Genomic DNA, 17,256 nt, shown 5'->3' with positions numbered 1-17,256 from the left:
TCATCATCGACCCATACGGCAAAACCAAAAGCGCCGTCGACGCCATCGGCACCTTCATCGAAGCCTCGCGTGTCGACCTCCTCGACACCATACACTACAGTGTCTTCGACAGTTTCGACGTAGACCTCGACATTGGTGACAATCCCATCGACAACTTCGAAGCCGTTGACAAGTTTGTCGAAGCCGTTGATGTCATCTTTGATGTTTTCAACAATTTCAGCCCCAATTATTACATCTATAGAGCCTTTTGCCACTTTTGAGAGCATTTATACACCTCAAACTCTGTCAGACTTTTTAAAAACTCTGCCCTCAATATATGAGGATGCAGGAAATTCTTCTGACGAGGAGAGACCTTTTGGGCTCCAATATGGCACACCTTCTGTCCCAGAAGAACTTTTGTCAGAGGAATCCCGAATGAAAGATCTGCATGTCTCTGCATGAGGCAAGTGGCATTGACACTTCCCCCCCATAAGTGAAATTCAGTAGAGCTGATCCAGGAGATCATGCTGAGGGAAATTATAGGCAGTTTATGAATAGGGTAATGGAGTACATGGGCTGATCTAGGCCCACACCTGTTTTCGAGCAGGATGATTTAACAGACATTCTCAATAAAGGGACACAGAAAGACCCTATTGTCCCATTTCACAAAGCTCTACACAAGAGTGTCCTCCAACTGGGAAGCACCAGAGGTAGACCCAGCAGTTAACAAGAGGTTAGCAGCTAAATATAGAGCATTAGCTTCGGACCCTCTATACCTGTCGAAGCACCCGATACTTGAAAGCCTAGTGGTACAGGCTGCAACCTCTTCTGGCAAGCAAAATGCTTACCCCACAATCCCACAAGATAGGGATGACAAAAAGTATGATGCCATGGCCAACAAAGTTTTCTCAGCCGGTAGTATGGCGTTAGTCTGCTAATGCCACATGCACGCTGGCAAGGTTTACCCGCACCCTTTGGGATTGTATTTCGATGGCGGCTGACCACATCCCCGAGGGGGAGGAGACAGACAGTTTCTTGAACATTATCAAGGATGGAAAGAGCGCCATGTGTGAATCCCTCCAGACTGGTCTCGACTCTGTTGACAGCATCAGCAGAGCCATGGCGGCTAGTACAACAATCTGCAGATTTGGGTGGTTGCGGAAGTCAGGATTTGCCCCAGAGGTTCAGTCCAGACTTCTGAATATGCCCTTTGACGGCACACATCTATATGGGAAGAAAGCTGATAACAGTTTGGAGAAATTGCAAACTTCCAAGGCAGCGGCCAAATCCCTTGGAGCTGCAATAAGGCAAACTCTGTACCGCCCCACAGGTGCACCCTGGAGGGCTAGGTCCTTTCGCTATTATTTCGCATTCAGAAAAGGCAGAGGACAGCCAGCTCAAAGAGGCCAAAGACGATTCCCCTGTGGTGGCCGGGGTAGAGGTACTACGACTGCAACAGCAGGAGCTGCTTTACCCTCATCCTCTGCGTCAGCCGCCTTAAAACCTCTGAGGTCTTCCATCACAAGAAAGCAGTAGGAGGCAGATTAACTCAACATCTGACAGAATGGCAGGCTATTACTTCAGATGTTTGGGCATTGGAGACAGTTGCCTTGGGTTACTGCCTGCCTTTCCTACAGACACCTCGGAGTCATCCACCAGGGAACAACTCTTTGAAGTTTTCTGATCCGCTCCTTATGCAGGAGATTTTAGCCCTGCTAAAGAAAGGTGCTATACAACCAGTACCTGTAGCGGAGAGGAACAATGGTTGGTACTCCCCCTATTTTCTAATTCTGAAAAAGGACGGAGGATTGAGACCCATCTTGGACTTACGAGAATTGAACAAGTTCCTCAGGAAAGACAAGTTCAAGATGGTAACCCTTTCTCAGATCCTTCAGGCCCTCCAGCTTCAGGACTGGCTGGTATCAGTGAACCTTCAGGAAGCGTACTTTCCTGTGCCAATCCATCACAAGCACAAAAAGTACCTGAGGTTTGCCGTTGGCAACTCTCACTATCAGTTTCGGGTTCTGCCATTTGGGCTAACCTCCGCCTGAGGGTTTTCACCAAGCTAATGGCGGTTGTGGCAGCGAGTCTCAGGAGAGGGAGGGATTCACGTCTACCCCTACCTGGACGATGGGTTGATCAGGGCCAGTTCCCCAGAACAAGCCCTGCATCATCTAAGCTATACCTGCCACTCCCTCCAGAGACTGGGCTTCTCCCTCAACTTCAAGAAGTCCCACATGAGACCATCACAAAGACTCCAGTTTATCAGAGCAGTCCTGTCTGCATCCCTGAGAAAATCCTCGCCAGCAGAGGTGAGGGCTCAAGACATTCTGCAGATGGTGACAAAATTCCAAAATGCCCAACATCTTCTGCCCTTTGATTTTCTAAGGCTACTTGGCCTGATCGCATCCTGCATTTTTCTGGTCCCAGAGGCTCGTCTGAGAATGAGATCTCTCCAATGGGCTCTCAGGACCCAGTGGTCACAATTCTCAGGAAGGATGTCAGATCTCATACAAATCCCTAACAGAGTCTTGCTGGACCTTCAGCGGTGAGCCTGTAGGGAAAACATCTTGAAAGGAGAATCTTTTTGGCGACCCTGGCCGGAGATAACAGTAGTGACGGACGGCTCACTCCATACCAACGCTTTGACCATCAGCGGTCGTTGGTCCCCATCAGAGTCCAAAATACACATCAAGGCCTTTCTGCCATCTGTACTGGGAAAGAACATTCTGATAATGAAGGACAACACAGTTGCCATGTACAACCTCAACAAGAGAGGTGGTGTAGGGTCACCACCACTGTGCAGAGAGGCAATGCAGCTCTGGTTTTGGGCGATACAAGAAGGAATCTCTGTCAGCAGTTCACCTAGCCGGAGAGAAGAACACAAGGGCGGATGCTTTGAGCAGGCAGAGCACAGTCTCCCACAAGTGGGAACTAGCTCAGGAAGTCCTTAAAAAGATCTTCACCCTTTGGGGAAGCCCTCAAGTGGATCTGTTTGCGACCAATGCCAACCGGAAGTGCAAACTATTTGCTCAAGGGAATTTTCCCTGAGAGGAGCTCTAGGGGACGCGTTCGCGGTGGACTGGGAATTTCCGCTTCTCTGCGTGTTTCCTCCAGTCTCTGTCATTCCTCACGTAGTAAGGAGGTTGAGGAGGTTCAGGAAAACCATGATCCTAATTGCCCCGGATTGGGGCAGGAGAACGTGGTACATCCTTTTGGACATGTCCATTTGCCCTCTGATTCGTCTTTCACAAAGAGAGGATCTTCTCTCGTGAGCGGAGGGTCGAGTTCTCCCTCCGGATATCAGGACTCTCAGCCTTCACGCTTGGTTTTTTGAGAAGCTGAGATACAAAGATTGGGACCTCCCCGATGACGTAATGGAGGTTTTGCTTTCGGCCAGAATGCCAGTAACCAAATTCTTATACCGCTGCCGCTGGAATACGTTCTGCAGCTGGTGTATGGATACGAATGTTGACCCTTTTACATGCAATACACCGATGGTGTTATCTTTTCATTTGCACTTAGCAAATCTGGGGCTCCAAATTTGTACGATAAAAGGTTACCTTGCAGCGCTTTCAATCTTCAAGCGCACTTATGAGGAAGTCTCATACTTTAAAATACCTTTGGTAATACAATTCTTGAAGGGATTATCTCCCAACTCCTTTTCAAGTTCCCCTGTGGGATCTAAATTTGGTCTTAAACTTTCTAATGGGTACACCCTTTGAACCCTTTCATTCGTGCCCGTTATGACTTATTACCCTCAAAACAGTCTTTTTAGTGGAGATAACATCTGCCCACAGGATGAGTGAGCTACAGGCTTTATCCTGCAAGCCGCCTCACACTGTCTTTCACAAGGACAAAGTGGTATTACAGGTGAAGCCTAACTTCCTCCCCAAGGTTGTTTCTGAATTTCATATCGCCCAGAAAATTACTTTACCATCCTTTTACCCTCCTCCACATCCGGTGAAAGAGGAAGAAAGGCTGCACAGACTCGATCCGAGGCGTGCCTTTAGTTTCTACATTAGCAGACTAGCAAAACTGAGACAAACTGACCAATTATTTGTGGGTTACACAGGCCATAAATTGGGCCTAGTCTTCACCAAACAAAGCATCTCTAAGTGGATTATTTTAACTATTGCCGAATGCTACACTTTGGCCAGTAAAGACCCTCCAGAGCATATAAGGGCTCATTCAACCAAGGGTATCGCAGCATAGTCAGCTCTGCAAAGGGGAGTTCCAATAAAAGACATTTGTGCAGCTGCCACATGATTGTCTGCACACACTTTTACAAGATGCTATAGTCTGGATTCCTCCACTAGCCAAGAATCTAAATTTGGAAAAGCAGTACTGCACTCTGTGCATACTTAACTTAAATTGTACTCCCTCCTCCTGATTATATTACTGCTTTGGGAGTGTATAAAAGATAAGGAATACGTGGGAGGACACAATCCATTTGAAGAACAATTTACTTACCCATGGTAATGTTATTTCGACTGGATGTCCCTCTCACGTATTCCTTATCGCCCCTCCCATCCTTCCCCGCAGTAAAACTTCCCTTGTGGTTACAGTCTGTGCTCCCTCAAGGGTAGTAATCGTCTGATTCTAGACAGTGCTTCGCTCTTCAAAACGGAACTGAGCAATGGATGCTGCACACGCTACTTATACCTGGGATGACGTTGAGAAGGAGGCCTCCGAGGGACATCGACTCGACAGACATCGACGTGCAGCGCCATCTACTGGGAAAAATGTTTTCCAAAGCAGCAAGCTGGATATTGGGAAATATCAAAGATGAGGAATACGTAGGAGGAACATCCAGTTGAAGAAACGTTAGCATGGGTAAGTAACTTGTTCTCAATCCGACTCCACTCTGATTCATGGTATCTCACTGCGTTTACGCATGGTCAATGGCGCTTCGACCACACAAGATTGCCTCAAGGGTACTGTAAAAGTCTGAGTATTTTCAATAGAGTGCTGCATGCCGACTTGGGAAATATTCAGGTGCCTAGCACGATCATCCAGTATGTGGATGATCTGCTGGTATGTAGTGAAAATGAACAGCAGTGCATGAGAGATTCTATTGCATTATTGCAATTGCTGGCTCACAAAGGGTACAGGGCAGATAAAAAGAAGCTACAATAATGCCAACAGGAGGTACTATATTTGGGGCAACTTATCTCTGCAAACAGGGAAAAAATACTACCAGATAGGGCGGTGGCAGTACGCACCACCACTAGGCCCAGTACTGTCAAGGAAATGCAGCCTTTTTTGGGCTTATTTAATTATTGTAAGGCATGGATCCTAGACTACGCAGCCAACACAAGACCGCTGTTAGAAAGTCTCAGAGAAGGACAGAAGACAAAAAACTGTAAATTGGAATGGACTAAAGAAATGAATAGACAATTTGAGGACTTGAAAGAAGCTATTTGCGCTGCCTCTGTTTTAGCAACTCTGGATTATACACAGAAGTTTTACTTATTTTCCCACTCTGATGGACGGCTCATGACTGAATTATTGATTCAAAAGAGCACAATGGGCCACAATCCATTGGCTTATTATAGTGGGACGCTCGACTCAGTCATGCAGGGACAGTTTGCGTGCAAACAAGCACTTGCAGTAGCTGCATTTGCAATAGAGAAAAGTTCCACGATTGTCAAGGGGTGCTGTTACCTTGTTTGTGGAACATTCACTATTTGCAATTTTGGAAAGGTCTAAATCGACCTTGATGACTCAAGATCCTTTGCATATGAGATAATAATATCCAAACCTCATATTCATATAGTAAGGTGTAGGACGGTTAATCCCGCCACATTTTTGACAGAGGCATCCACTGATGATGACCTGAAAACGCATGACTGTCATACATACGAGGTGAAGAAGAGGGTAGAGTTGGAGACAGTGCATTGATGGAAGGAGATATACTATATGTTAATGGGTCATCAACAATTGACCAGTAGATGGGATGGAGGCACACAGGGGCGGCAGTGGTGCGCGGTAAAGGGGGGGCATGAAGTACGGATTGTGAAAAGATTCTCAAATGACAGATCATGGACATAACTGATGAAGAAGACATTTAGTAAAGGTCCATCCCAGGGTGGTGTGCAGTGGCACACCCCTTTTTTCTTTTTTAATTTTTTTCATTTTTTGTTCTTTTATTTGTTATCTTTTTTCAATTTTTGAAGGTCTAGAACCCGGTTGGCCCTCATGGGAAAAGGGTATCCCTCTCTCCCCCTCCCTCTTTCTCTCTCTCTCTCTCTCTCTCTCTCTCTCTTTCTTTCTCTCTCTTCTTCTTTCACTCTTTCCTGGTAACCTTTGTTCCCCTTTGGTATAAGCAAGGATGCGTGACCGACGTGTTCAAACCTCTCTGTTATGTAGGGATAGTGATAAACTGAATGTAATTCGTTCTAGGAATTCTACGTTATGCTGTTGTGATAGAACAATAATTATATTGTTTTGTGTGACACTGGTCATTGTTGTCGGAGTGTATGAAGGTATGTCTGTTATATGGGGTGGTCAGATAAAGGGTGGGATGGACAGTTATATATAAAGGAAATTAATGCTAGTATGAATATGTCTATGATGAATAAGAATCAAACAATGTCTCACTTTTTGCTGGCCACTCCCACAGATTTTCGTAGACAAATAAGACGTGAAGTACGAATGACGTATGATTTATAAAAGGAGTTGGGCCTTGACGCCATTTCTGACATTAAGCCCTCGGAGTCGTCTAATAGCTGGTACTCAGATATGCGTACTGTGGGATAGAATGTGATGAATGAAAGCTGTTACATGTGTGCACTCATCCCGCATGCGTTGGGGCTCCTAAGGTTTTAGTTCCATGTCCAGTTCCAATTATAGTGGCACAATGCCTGGTACATCTTGCACTATGTAGGATAAAGGACACGTTCCAGGCACACAGCGGGCAGTTGAAGAGCATCGATCTAGACCCAGTCCTATGCAATGGCAGTACGAAATACAGCAAGTGTCTACAAGCACCATATTTTTCCTTGGGAGGTCATTCACATGTCAACAACAAATGGCAGGGTACCACAGTGACGTGCCCGACAGATGGACTGATCGAATACAGCAAAGAAATATTAGCCCAAGTAGAGACTATGGGTGCGCAAATATGGTCCCAATACATCACAAGGCTGACATGGATTGCAACTATGGAGAAGACAGTGCAAATACATAGAGACATGGATTATGAACTTTGTTTTAGCAATGAAAGAACAGTTCCTGTTGGTGCAAACGCACAGTGCAACCACACTCTTGTGATCCCTGATATGATGAAAGGTATGGCAGCGGTGATGCATTACTACTGGGTTTGTGGCCGACAAGCCTAGTTGCACCTCCCATCATCCTTGAGGGGCAAGTGTTCACTGGCCACCCTGCACTCAGTACTACTAGTAATCTCTGAAGAATACCTGAAGGGAAAAGAAATGCCTGTCAAGGTGCCAACAGTCACTCCAGCACCTAAAGAAGCAGAGAGACTTGCAGATCATACAAGAATTGTGTATGCTGCCAGAAAAAGAATACCTGATGAGGATCGACTCTTTAGCTCGACAGAGACTTTCTTTTCCTCTTTTTTGGCTCCTGGGGTACAAGTAGCTGCGAACGCCAAGTGGGTTCAGATCATCCGATGGGAGCCAGTCCAGTTCACCAATGATACAGAGAATGGATTGAACGCCATCAAAGTAGAGCTCCGGGCATTGAGACTCATGACGATGCAGAACCACTATATGCTGGATCTGTTAACAGCCATAGAAGGAGGAGTGTGTACAAAGTTGGGAAGCAGCTGCTGCACTTTTATACCCCCGGAGGATGGCGAGAATGGGTCACTATCCCACATCATCGAGGCGGTGCACAATGTAGTTGTTCAAATAAAGAAAGAAGGTTGAGTTCAGAACACGGATTGGCTATTGCTTTCCTTTGATTGGGTCCCTTCATGGCTGGGGGCAACAGTAAAAATACTGGTGGCCGTTATCGTGTTCTGCTTGGTTCTCTTCTGCACGTGTCAACTGGGTCTCCAATGTTGCGTCAATGTATTACCTAGTAATGCTAAGATGATGGTATCAATTGGGGGTTCTGATGCACCATGTCCTACAATGAACAGCAAAACTCAAACTGATACTTTTGGGGTTGTAGAGATGTCAGGTGGGAATGAATTTGTTACTGTAGAAGTAACGAAAGGGGGATTTGTTGAGAAGGAACTAGGGTCCTCCCGAACCCCCAAGCGCTTTAGTTAGGGAAGACCTCTTTAAGGGGCTATAGTGGACTAGGGGGAGGGGCACTGAGAAGGCTCGCTTGTGCAAACATAAGCACATACACAGACGTAGGCAGCACTGAATAAGGTAGTTATTGTATAAATATAAGGTGCAATTAACTTTTAGTTGGATAGATTTGTAGTGTCCGATCCCAGGCATTTTAAAACCTTAACTAGTGCTGTAGATGAGTCAAATTCTCGCTCCTTCCCAGAAGGAGTGTGGCCTGTGGGTTTCAAAATAGACCGCAGGCTTAGTGTGTGGTGTCCGTCACCATGGCCAGCATGAACTGACTCACCAGGTGTCCACTGTCCATCAAGAGTCCATGCGTGTTAAAGATAGGACTCCCGTGTTTTGTGCGGCAAAATGCAGAATGGGATAAATTATAAGTATTAAGTGTGGAGGAAACTACAGGACCCAGATAATGTTAGCAGGAGGAGTGAAATGTGAATAGAATGAATGAACATTATTTGTACATAACTTTTTTAGTTTTTCCTTGGGCTAGGCCTCAAGGTTTGTAAAAGTCTGCAGAGCTGCAGTGTATTTTTGCATAGCTAGCAAAATGTAGAACAGCATGCCCTGACGAAACACTGACAATGAAGAAAGAATGCTTTGGAGCATCCCTATTATGGAAAAAGGATGGATTGGGATGAAGCCATGATCCAGTTCCAGTGACATCACCAATGGCAAGCTGGACCTATATAAACCCCTGCTTGAGACCACTCTGGCAGGGAAGGAACGGAAGAGGGACAGGACAAGACTGTTCAGGCAGCAGAGTCCTTTGCTACCCTCCTCATTTTGTAAGATTACACATGTTATCCTTACAAGATCGCCTTTTTGCCTTATTTCCCTAGAGTGGTGTATTGATTCTGGTGTGAGCGTAATTAGGGACACCCTTAAAATACGTCTCTGGCAGCAATTCTAGACACGTTACCTATATCCTAGGAGATACCCTGAGGATTATGTTTTTATTACACATGGTTTTGGGACACACTTTGGTGCTTTGAATATAAATAGTATAAGCTTTGAAGCCTATAGTTCAGCCATTAATGCAGACCACATATATTTCTACATAACACCACTTGCTATTGTGTTTATTGCGGCGTGGCACAACTAGTTCAGTGTCTATATCTACACTCTATTCCCCTAATCTATGGCTACATAATTACAAAAAGTGTATTCTTCTGTATTTGCACCTACTTATTGATATTTTATTTCTATCACGCTCATACACAAGTTTTCAGAGTGTGCCCGATCTCCTTGTGTTCACACGCCTCAATGTGTTAAATTGGACATTAATATTATAAGCAAACGTTAGAGCTGGGAATCAATCATTCATATCCTTGGTTCATGTAGTTCATCATACACTTCATTAACCCATGTGATAGTTGGAGAGGCTATTATAAATCTAATGAGTTAGCATAAGATTGAGGTTTTGATCCCCCTTGCACCTATGTGTACATTCTTAGTTTCACTAACATTAGATGCTCTTCTTAAATCCAAGGAGTCTTTTCACAGAAACACACTAATCTCGTGATCTGTGTTCACACCCACTCTCCTTGTCCTCATTTCACCTATTATTCTCGCCTCTGCTTGCTGTAATTTGAGTTTTTGATCTCATCCTCTTTTACCAGGGTTGATTTTACTGAGTCCAATGAATTTGAGATCCTTCTTGTCATCCATTTGATGTACAGCCTGCCAATGAATGACTAGTAGGAATTTCTGATCTTTGCTCCCAATGGTTGCAAAGTGCTCCCAAATACGGATACTCAGCTCCTTTATTGTGCTACCAATGTATATTTTGTTTCACAAAGGAAAAAGGAAACCTAAAGTATTGAAGTGAAGTCACTTATCATTTAAGTGGACTGGAGCTCATCAGGGTGAACCACTTTTTGATTTCTTTGAAATAAACAAGGTGTGGGGATACCTTAGTTCACCTTGTGATGCGACAGTCGAATTATCATAAGACTATTAAATGGTGAGCGCCGAGTGATATCGGAAACCCTGTTACTTGATTCAGTTTTGTTCTTACCTAACCTTCGCTTTGTCAACACGCTCCAGTACCATGTTATTTGCAACTTTCTTCTAGTTTGTTTTGGTCTAGATGATTGGGTCCATCTTTTGGACACCCTGTTGTTTATATTTATTTCTATTTGAACTAGGAGCTAGCTTTGACATATGAGCAACAATTCCATTCAGGTATATTTTTGCCATTGCTTTATTTCTTTGACATGGATATTTAGGTGTAGATTCCCACTGGTCTCTTTTAGTGATTTTTGCTGGATATCGATTCCCTCACTTGACCAAGTACTTTTTGGCATAATTCTCATCCATATCTCACAGACTATGACGGTTTATGATCTTATCACTTAGGCAAACAGGGTACCGTTTGGTTTTTAATGGATTCATACAAGTTGACACAAACACACTTTTTGTATACAAATGATATTAACATAAATCTCTGCACTGCAGTTTTTAATGTTTAGCAAAACGTACTTCCAAACAGTGATGGAAGTTCTGTCTTCCACACATGACACTGACGCTTGAAAAGAAGATGTATAATGTTATTTGAGCTACCTTCGGGCATGTTGAGTTTTTTGTCCTTATCTTGGACATGAGAATTGTATTTCTGTCTTTTTCGCTTGTTTTCCCCTTATTTCTTTGTGTTGGTGTTTGGGTTGTTGTGTACCTTGTTCTGTATGTTTTATTTTCAAAGATGTTGTCGCTGATGAAGGACTTTTTTAGGTCCGAAATGCATTGGACATACTTCGGCTCCAAATTAAAGATTGAATCCATTTATAAATCAAAATCGACTGTACAGTTTTGTTTAAGAACAATACGGTTTCACTAAATTTGACTATAGCTTTTGAAATGCAAGCATTACTTTTCAAGGGATCAGACGGTGCAGGGTGTTTCACTCCTTGGTCCTAGATGGTTTGCATTTGTTTTCCACCGTTTGCAACAGTGGTATCCATCTGGTCCAAATACATAAGGTACCTAGCACATTACCATACAGATCACACCATAACATTTCCAGCAACAAACACCGAACCCTTGAAGCCTAAGAGATCCCACAAATACCCATGCTCCATAATGTGAAGAAAACAAAAAGGGGGCGGAGACTAGCCCACAAGGAAGGGGAAGGGCACAATGTCCACCAATTGGAATAGGGTTCTGGAGGGATTATAAAAGGAGGAGGATTCTACACTTTGGTCTTCTTGTCTTTACTCACTTGCAAGAACATAGAGAGGCAAAACCAGATACGTTAGCAAAAAGACAGACAAGAAGCCCAAGGCCATAAAAGGAGCCATTACCAGTCCTACCACCATGAATACTAAAGACAAGGGCTGCCTTACTCTGTACTGCTGATCCTCGATTAAAGTAATAACACAGAGCATTTACCCGTTGTCCTGATGTTCTTTTTCCAGTGCCCTCAGCTTGACAGTTTTTATGATTTGTAATGTGTTAACCCAGGAGGCAGACTTTAAATTCAAAGTACAAACTGTCACCGTTTCTTGGCTTCTGCCTTTTCTCATTCTAATTACCAGGGATCAGCAAAGGCAGATTTATTAACATTTAACTGTTTGTGTGAGGGGTCAGAAATGCAAGGCGGAACACTTGATGAAAGATTTTCAACAAATGCCATTTTATTTAAATCAAAAAGGTTTGATAAAAAATACCTCACTATCCCATCTGTGATGAGGATTTCCCTGCCTAAAATAAACTAAAGAGAAACACTCAAACAAAAGGTTTCTGTCCCCCACAGTATAGACACCAAATCAATAAGGAATTATATGGCAGTTTAACAACAACAACAAACTGAGTAGCATAGTTCATAAAACAATAGCTGCTTCTTCTGACAACATGGGTGAATACCTCTTCCCCAGATTTAAGCAGATTTTTATTTAAATTTTCAAACAAGATAAGGAAATCCTGTATCGTAACAAAAAGGTTCCACTTCAGTTGTTTTTGTAATCCAATTTGACAACACAAAGTTCCAACTTGGATACCAAGCATAGTTCACAATTATATAACATCACTTTCCTCCGTCTACTTGTAGTCAAGTTCTTGAGACTGCTTCTTGTCATCAACAATTAATAGTTAGCAACTTCTTTAACCATAAAGCAAATATCTTTGTCAGGGTGTGTTAGCACCACTTCAACCTCAGTACTGTTCTATCAAAACAGACATCCATCAAGCACATTTCAAAACTTCATCAGGTTCAAAATAAATGGTATTGTCATGATGTTTTGGCACCACTTAAACGTTGTCATAAGTTTTATTCCACCACAGTACTTTACACACTTTTACCTGGCTTGCTCTGGCTTGCTCTCATGGCAGGTTTACCACTTCCATAATAAATAAATCTCTGTCTGATATACTCTCCTGCCAGCCAAGACAAACCACTGCAGTTCACTTTATGGGTGTACTCTCCTACCCGCACAGAACCAATTGGCACAAAGTTCCAAGACCTGGTATACTCCCTTGCCAGGCCCAACTACTACCTCCAAGTACTTCTATGGAAAGGGTCAACTACAAAGGTTTTAATTAACAATGTCTTCATCTTCCGCTTCGCAACTTTAGATTTAAAATTCTCTTCAGGGGACACAAGAATCACACTGATGCTATTTGTCACACCTGTGTGTTTTCCACATGCTAGACAGGCTAGGCTTTCTTCCTCCTGATCCTCGTGTACCAGAAGGGCAGCCCTCTTATGTATGATTAACCAAATGCTGATTACAACTCTTCCTCTTCACCTTTCTTTGGCTATGGCAATGCGGGTTTAAGACATTTTCTATATCTGAGCAATCTTCCTTATACACTTTATGTTTAGATTTCTTCTCTTGACTTGGGTGACCCAGAGTATTTGTCATGTGTCTTAGTGTATGTCCCGCTTGGCTTTGGCAATGATCATTTGGGTTACCTTCTTTATATATTGCCTTTTTGTGTGGTTGGTTGTTCTTAAGCCCCACCATATTGCAACCACCTCCTTCAGATGGAATCTTTGGGATTTCTGTTTGCCTACTGCTCTTGTTTACATCAGCTTGGATTTGGTTAAAGTCAGTAATCAGTTTTACATTTGGTCGGTATTCAATAATGTGACTTGGTTTGTTCAACGAGTAACCACGGAGCACTCCGGGGTCACAATTCGACAGTGAACTCACTGGTGAATTGCGCATCTGTGTACTTCACTGCTCCCAGCCAGTCTCGTTCTATTCTCCGACGCGGCCCGGCAACTTCTCTTGCCCAACATCTTGCGTCAGTCCTCGAGGATTCCCCAGCGTTCTTGTGCTCGCCTCCCACTGCTGAACACTGTTGGGGAAAGTTAGAAACAAGTGTGTTTTCTGGTGCGCAACCTCTGCAGCTGAAATCTCTAAACCACACGGCTCTCTCAGGACTGGTATTAGTTTCTCTCGCCACTGTGGTCCCAGCATCCTGGTTCTTCCACAATTTCTTTTGCTGCTTCGTGGAGAGTGAAAAACATCTCCACCCACTACTGCTGGTACTGTTCTCCTGCTGCTGCCTCGGACCCCTCGCCTTCTTCCACCACAATCTCTTTCTGGATCTTGTTCCTAATCTATTGCCCTGCGCCTGATGGGGCCTTTTATGCTTTCCAGCCATCCTCAGCTGTGGGACATGAATCCCAATGGGCTGCACACTGCGACCCTGCGCCTCTACAGCCCTATTCTTTGTCTCAGTACTCTGGGAATTTTGGGACTTGAAGTCCCTATCACAAAAATGTTTTCTTTTAATGAGATTTTCCCCACCAAGTTCCCTTTTCTCCTCAAGCAAAATCCTAAAAGGAGCATCACAAGGATAAAAAGGTAGATTTGGTTTCACAGAGGATTGAGTTATTTCCAGTTTCAGATTGGTAGTTTTAAAAGACCTCTATGCAAGCTTTTCCTGAGACTCGTAGCATTTCCTATTCCTGGGAGTGTTACCATTTTGGTAAAAGCCTTTCTGACCCTTAGGACATGACCATTTACAATTGTCCTCACTCACATTGTTATAATTAACTTTAGGGAACACCTGGTCTCTTTGGCAACATGCCATCACATGTGCTGGCATTAATGATATCCCTTTCCTGGAGGTAGACCAATACAGCATCTCATCCCATGAAGTCCTCCTGTTTCCCTGGGACCCTACTCCTCCCAGGTGATCCTCCTGGCTAACACCACCCCCAGGGTCAGGATCTGGAAGCATCTGCCTTTCCCTGGCCATCCGAGATGAGACTTTAGGTAGGATTTTTGTGATGAGTCCATGGTATTCATCACATTTGAGATGGATCAACAGTATTTTCCTTAAAAATAAATGTCTTTGTCACATTTCTGCAGGACATTAGAATTGGTGGTGTAATTTTGTGACTTCACAAGAAATCATTTTAATTTGACAGGGACTAGTAGAAGACAACTTGTATGAAGCGAAGAAGTGTTATTGGAGGAAAAACGGGGTCAATTTAAATACTATCATATCAGTATTTCGTAACACACCTAAATGAAAGATACTCTCTGCATCAGTGTGACATTTCAGAAACTGATGTATCAAATAAGAACATGGAAACAATTACAATGTTACCAAAACATTAATCACTAAATAAAATTATTTCCTGATGCTATAATGCAGTGAAAAAATACTGTATCACTAGCGAGACCTAAAAGCGCTGCCAGAATCCGCCACCTTACTTTAAATGGCAATTCGTCCCCTACCCCCAGGCTCGGGTGAAGTCTATGCTCCACTAACCACTTCCTACAAATATGAACCCTGTCTGAATATTTCAACCCTCCTCTAATTGAAGAAAAACCGTTATAAACTAAGGGGCTGATTCACAGAACGTTTTCCTATGGGACTGCGCCATTATAAAACGCTTCTGTGAATCAGGCCCTAACTGTTCTAACACTCCCTGGACCGCTGGACAGGATGCAGGCGGCATGGTCTCCTCCCTTAACCCAGTTCTTGGTATGGTTGCGCATAGAGGGCGTAATGTTTGTCATAAGTGCGTTATAAGTAACAACATTAAATCGCACACTTAACATTAAGGCATAACACAATCTTGTGCATATATGTTTCATGTGCTTGTTTTTTGATCATTTATTGATATATGGTTTATTATATGCCATATCTTTAATTAAAAAATCCCATCCAAGGTAGACTAAGTCTCTGTCAGTGCACGCTTATTTTCCACAACCCGTGTATTGCTTGTTGCTGCCCTCGTACTCACAACAGTGGTCTGCTGGATCTTTGCAATACTCTTTGGTGTAGTTGACCACAAAGCAAAGAAAAGCATCCCGTGATGAACGTTTTGATAACAATCTAAAATAAGAACCATTTTCTTCATCTGCTATTAAGGCACCTTTTGTTAGTATGAAATAATATAGCGCTTATGCTGCTCCTGGTTGTAATTTGACAGCGGGCACCTGGTATGTTTTTACGCAGGCATAGCCAGTTCCCCACCACCAAATGTTCATCATTTGCACCGAGTAGTGCAAAGTTGCATGGCTAAATGCGGTCTACACATGGGTACACCACCTTTTGCCCTGCACTAATGCGGCCTACACATGGGTACACCACCTTTTGCCCTGCACTAATGCGGCCTACACATGGGCACACCACCTTTTGCCTTGCTCCTTTGCACTGTGCAGTGCAAAGTGAGTTTGCATCGCAAGCAGTGCTCACAATTCCAATTAAACGCTGCCCGACATTCTCGCATATCGGGCAGCGTTTAATTTTCATTGTTAAAACTGCTTATAATTTACACATAGTAAGCAATGTTTACAACTACAAAAGGAATGCTGCCCTTAATTGTAACTGTACACTCTGCCTGCCTTGCGAGCATGGGAGGCAGCGTGTATAATGGATGCTGGTGCATACAGCTGGCGGAGCCCATAGTGATCTCCAGCATTGGCACTAGCAGGAAAATTCATGCTTTTATGCCTTTCAATCAAGCTCCTATGTGTAATGAAATATTCCTTAAAGGGTTGCTGATTGCACAATTGAAAATCAATGTATTGTTGTTGCTACCTACATGTGGGCATATTATTTTTAACAGTGTGTTTGGCCAGTCATCTTTCTAAAAAAAATAAATAAAAAAAAACACTTTTTTTATGTTTTTTTAGTGGCAGCGATGAAAATACAAAAGGCTTTCAACGAAGCCCTTTTGAAACGTATCCTGAAAGCATGGCTTGCAGAAGCCCAAGATTCCAAAAAGACAAGGGAGTATTTTGAGGTAAGCCGGTATCCGAGACCTACAGGCATGCTGAAAAGCATCCTATTAATAGAAGTCTTATGCTTAAATCTCCTTCCCCAAAGTGGAGCTCTTTCCAGGACCAAGGTGTTTTAGATTATGATCTCAGCTTTCTGCATCTATAAATGCATTCGAAGATGTCTATTGCTGTACTTATAATATAAACTTAAAAGTAATTTTCCATCAACAAAACCTTTTTTGAGTGCAATGAAATGTTAACTGTATATACAATAGCATCATGCACACTACTGAAAAGGGTAGATATAACTAAATGTAAGAATGGGTTTCTTGTATTAAAATATTCACCATTTCCTATGTTTAAAATCAGACCTGATTGTATGGACGAGTGCTGCAACGTTTAATAAGGTGTAAGCACATGCTTAGTGTTTGCGTAAGCTTTGGACCACTTTATAAAGCACAGTGACCTTGAATTTTACAAGAAAAGTTCTCTTTCCTCCCTTCCTTTTTAAGAGCAGTCACTATGGACCGTACAGAAATCAAGGGATAATAATTAGAGCTATAGAATATGAAAAGAGGTCATGAGAGAGAATAAGAGAGGGTTCATACAAGAGCCAATGACGCAGACAGAGAAAGAGAGAGGATGAGAGAAGAGAAAGAAAGGGAATTAAAGACAATCAGTGTTACGAAGGCTTAATGAATGAGAGAAAATCAATGAACAAATGGAATTTAATTCTAGATACAGAAGGAATAGGTAGCATGCTGTTTGATTGGACCAGGCAATCGTTTGTGTATATTTATAACTTTTCACCCAGG

The 17,256-nt window shown here is 43.1% G+C and overlaps 1 protein-coding gene across 2 annotated transcripts in view; it reads left to right on the top strand.

The window, feature by feature from the left end:
- FBXL13 (F-box and leucine rich repeat protein 13) overlaps nt 1-17,256 on the top strand; it is a 2,326,763-nt gene that overhangs the window by 436,570 nt on the left and 1,872,937 nt on the right. For both annotated transcript variants that reach the window (XM_069628059.1, XM_069628058.1), the window contains exon 6: nt 16,355-16,464. In XM_069628059.1, the coding sequence (XP_069484160.1) occupies nt 16,355-16,464 (110 nt within the window). The remainder of the gene's footprint in view (nt 1-16,354; nt 16,465-17,256) is intronic.

The sequence above is a fragment of the Ambystoma mexicanum genome, chromosome 12 (assembly GCF_040938575.1).
Source record: "Ambystoma mexicanum isolate Mex_15411 chromosome 12, UKY_AmexF1_1, whole genome shotgun sequence".
NCBI classification, from domain to species: Eukaryota; Metazoa; Chordata; class Amphibia; order Caudata; family Ambystomatidae; genus Ambystoma; species Ambystoma mexicanum.
The sequence above is the reverse complement of the archived record's forward strand: the minus strand, read 5'-3'. Positions and strand labels throughout refer to the sequence as shown.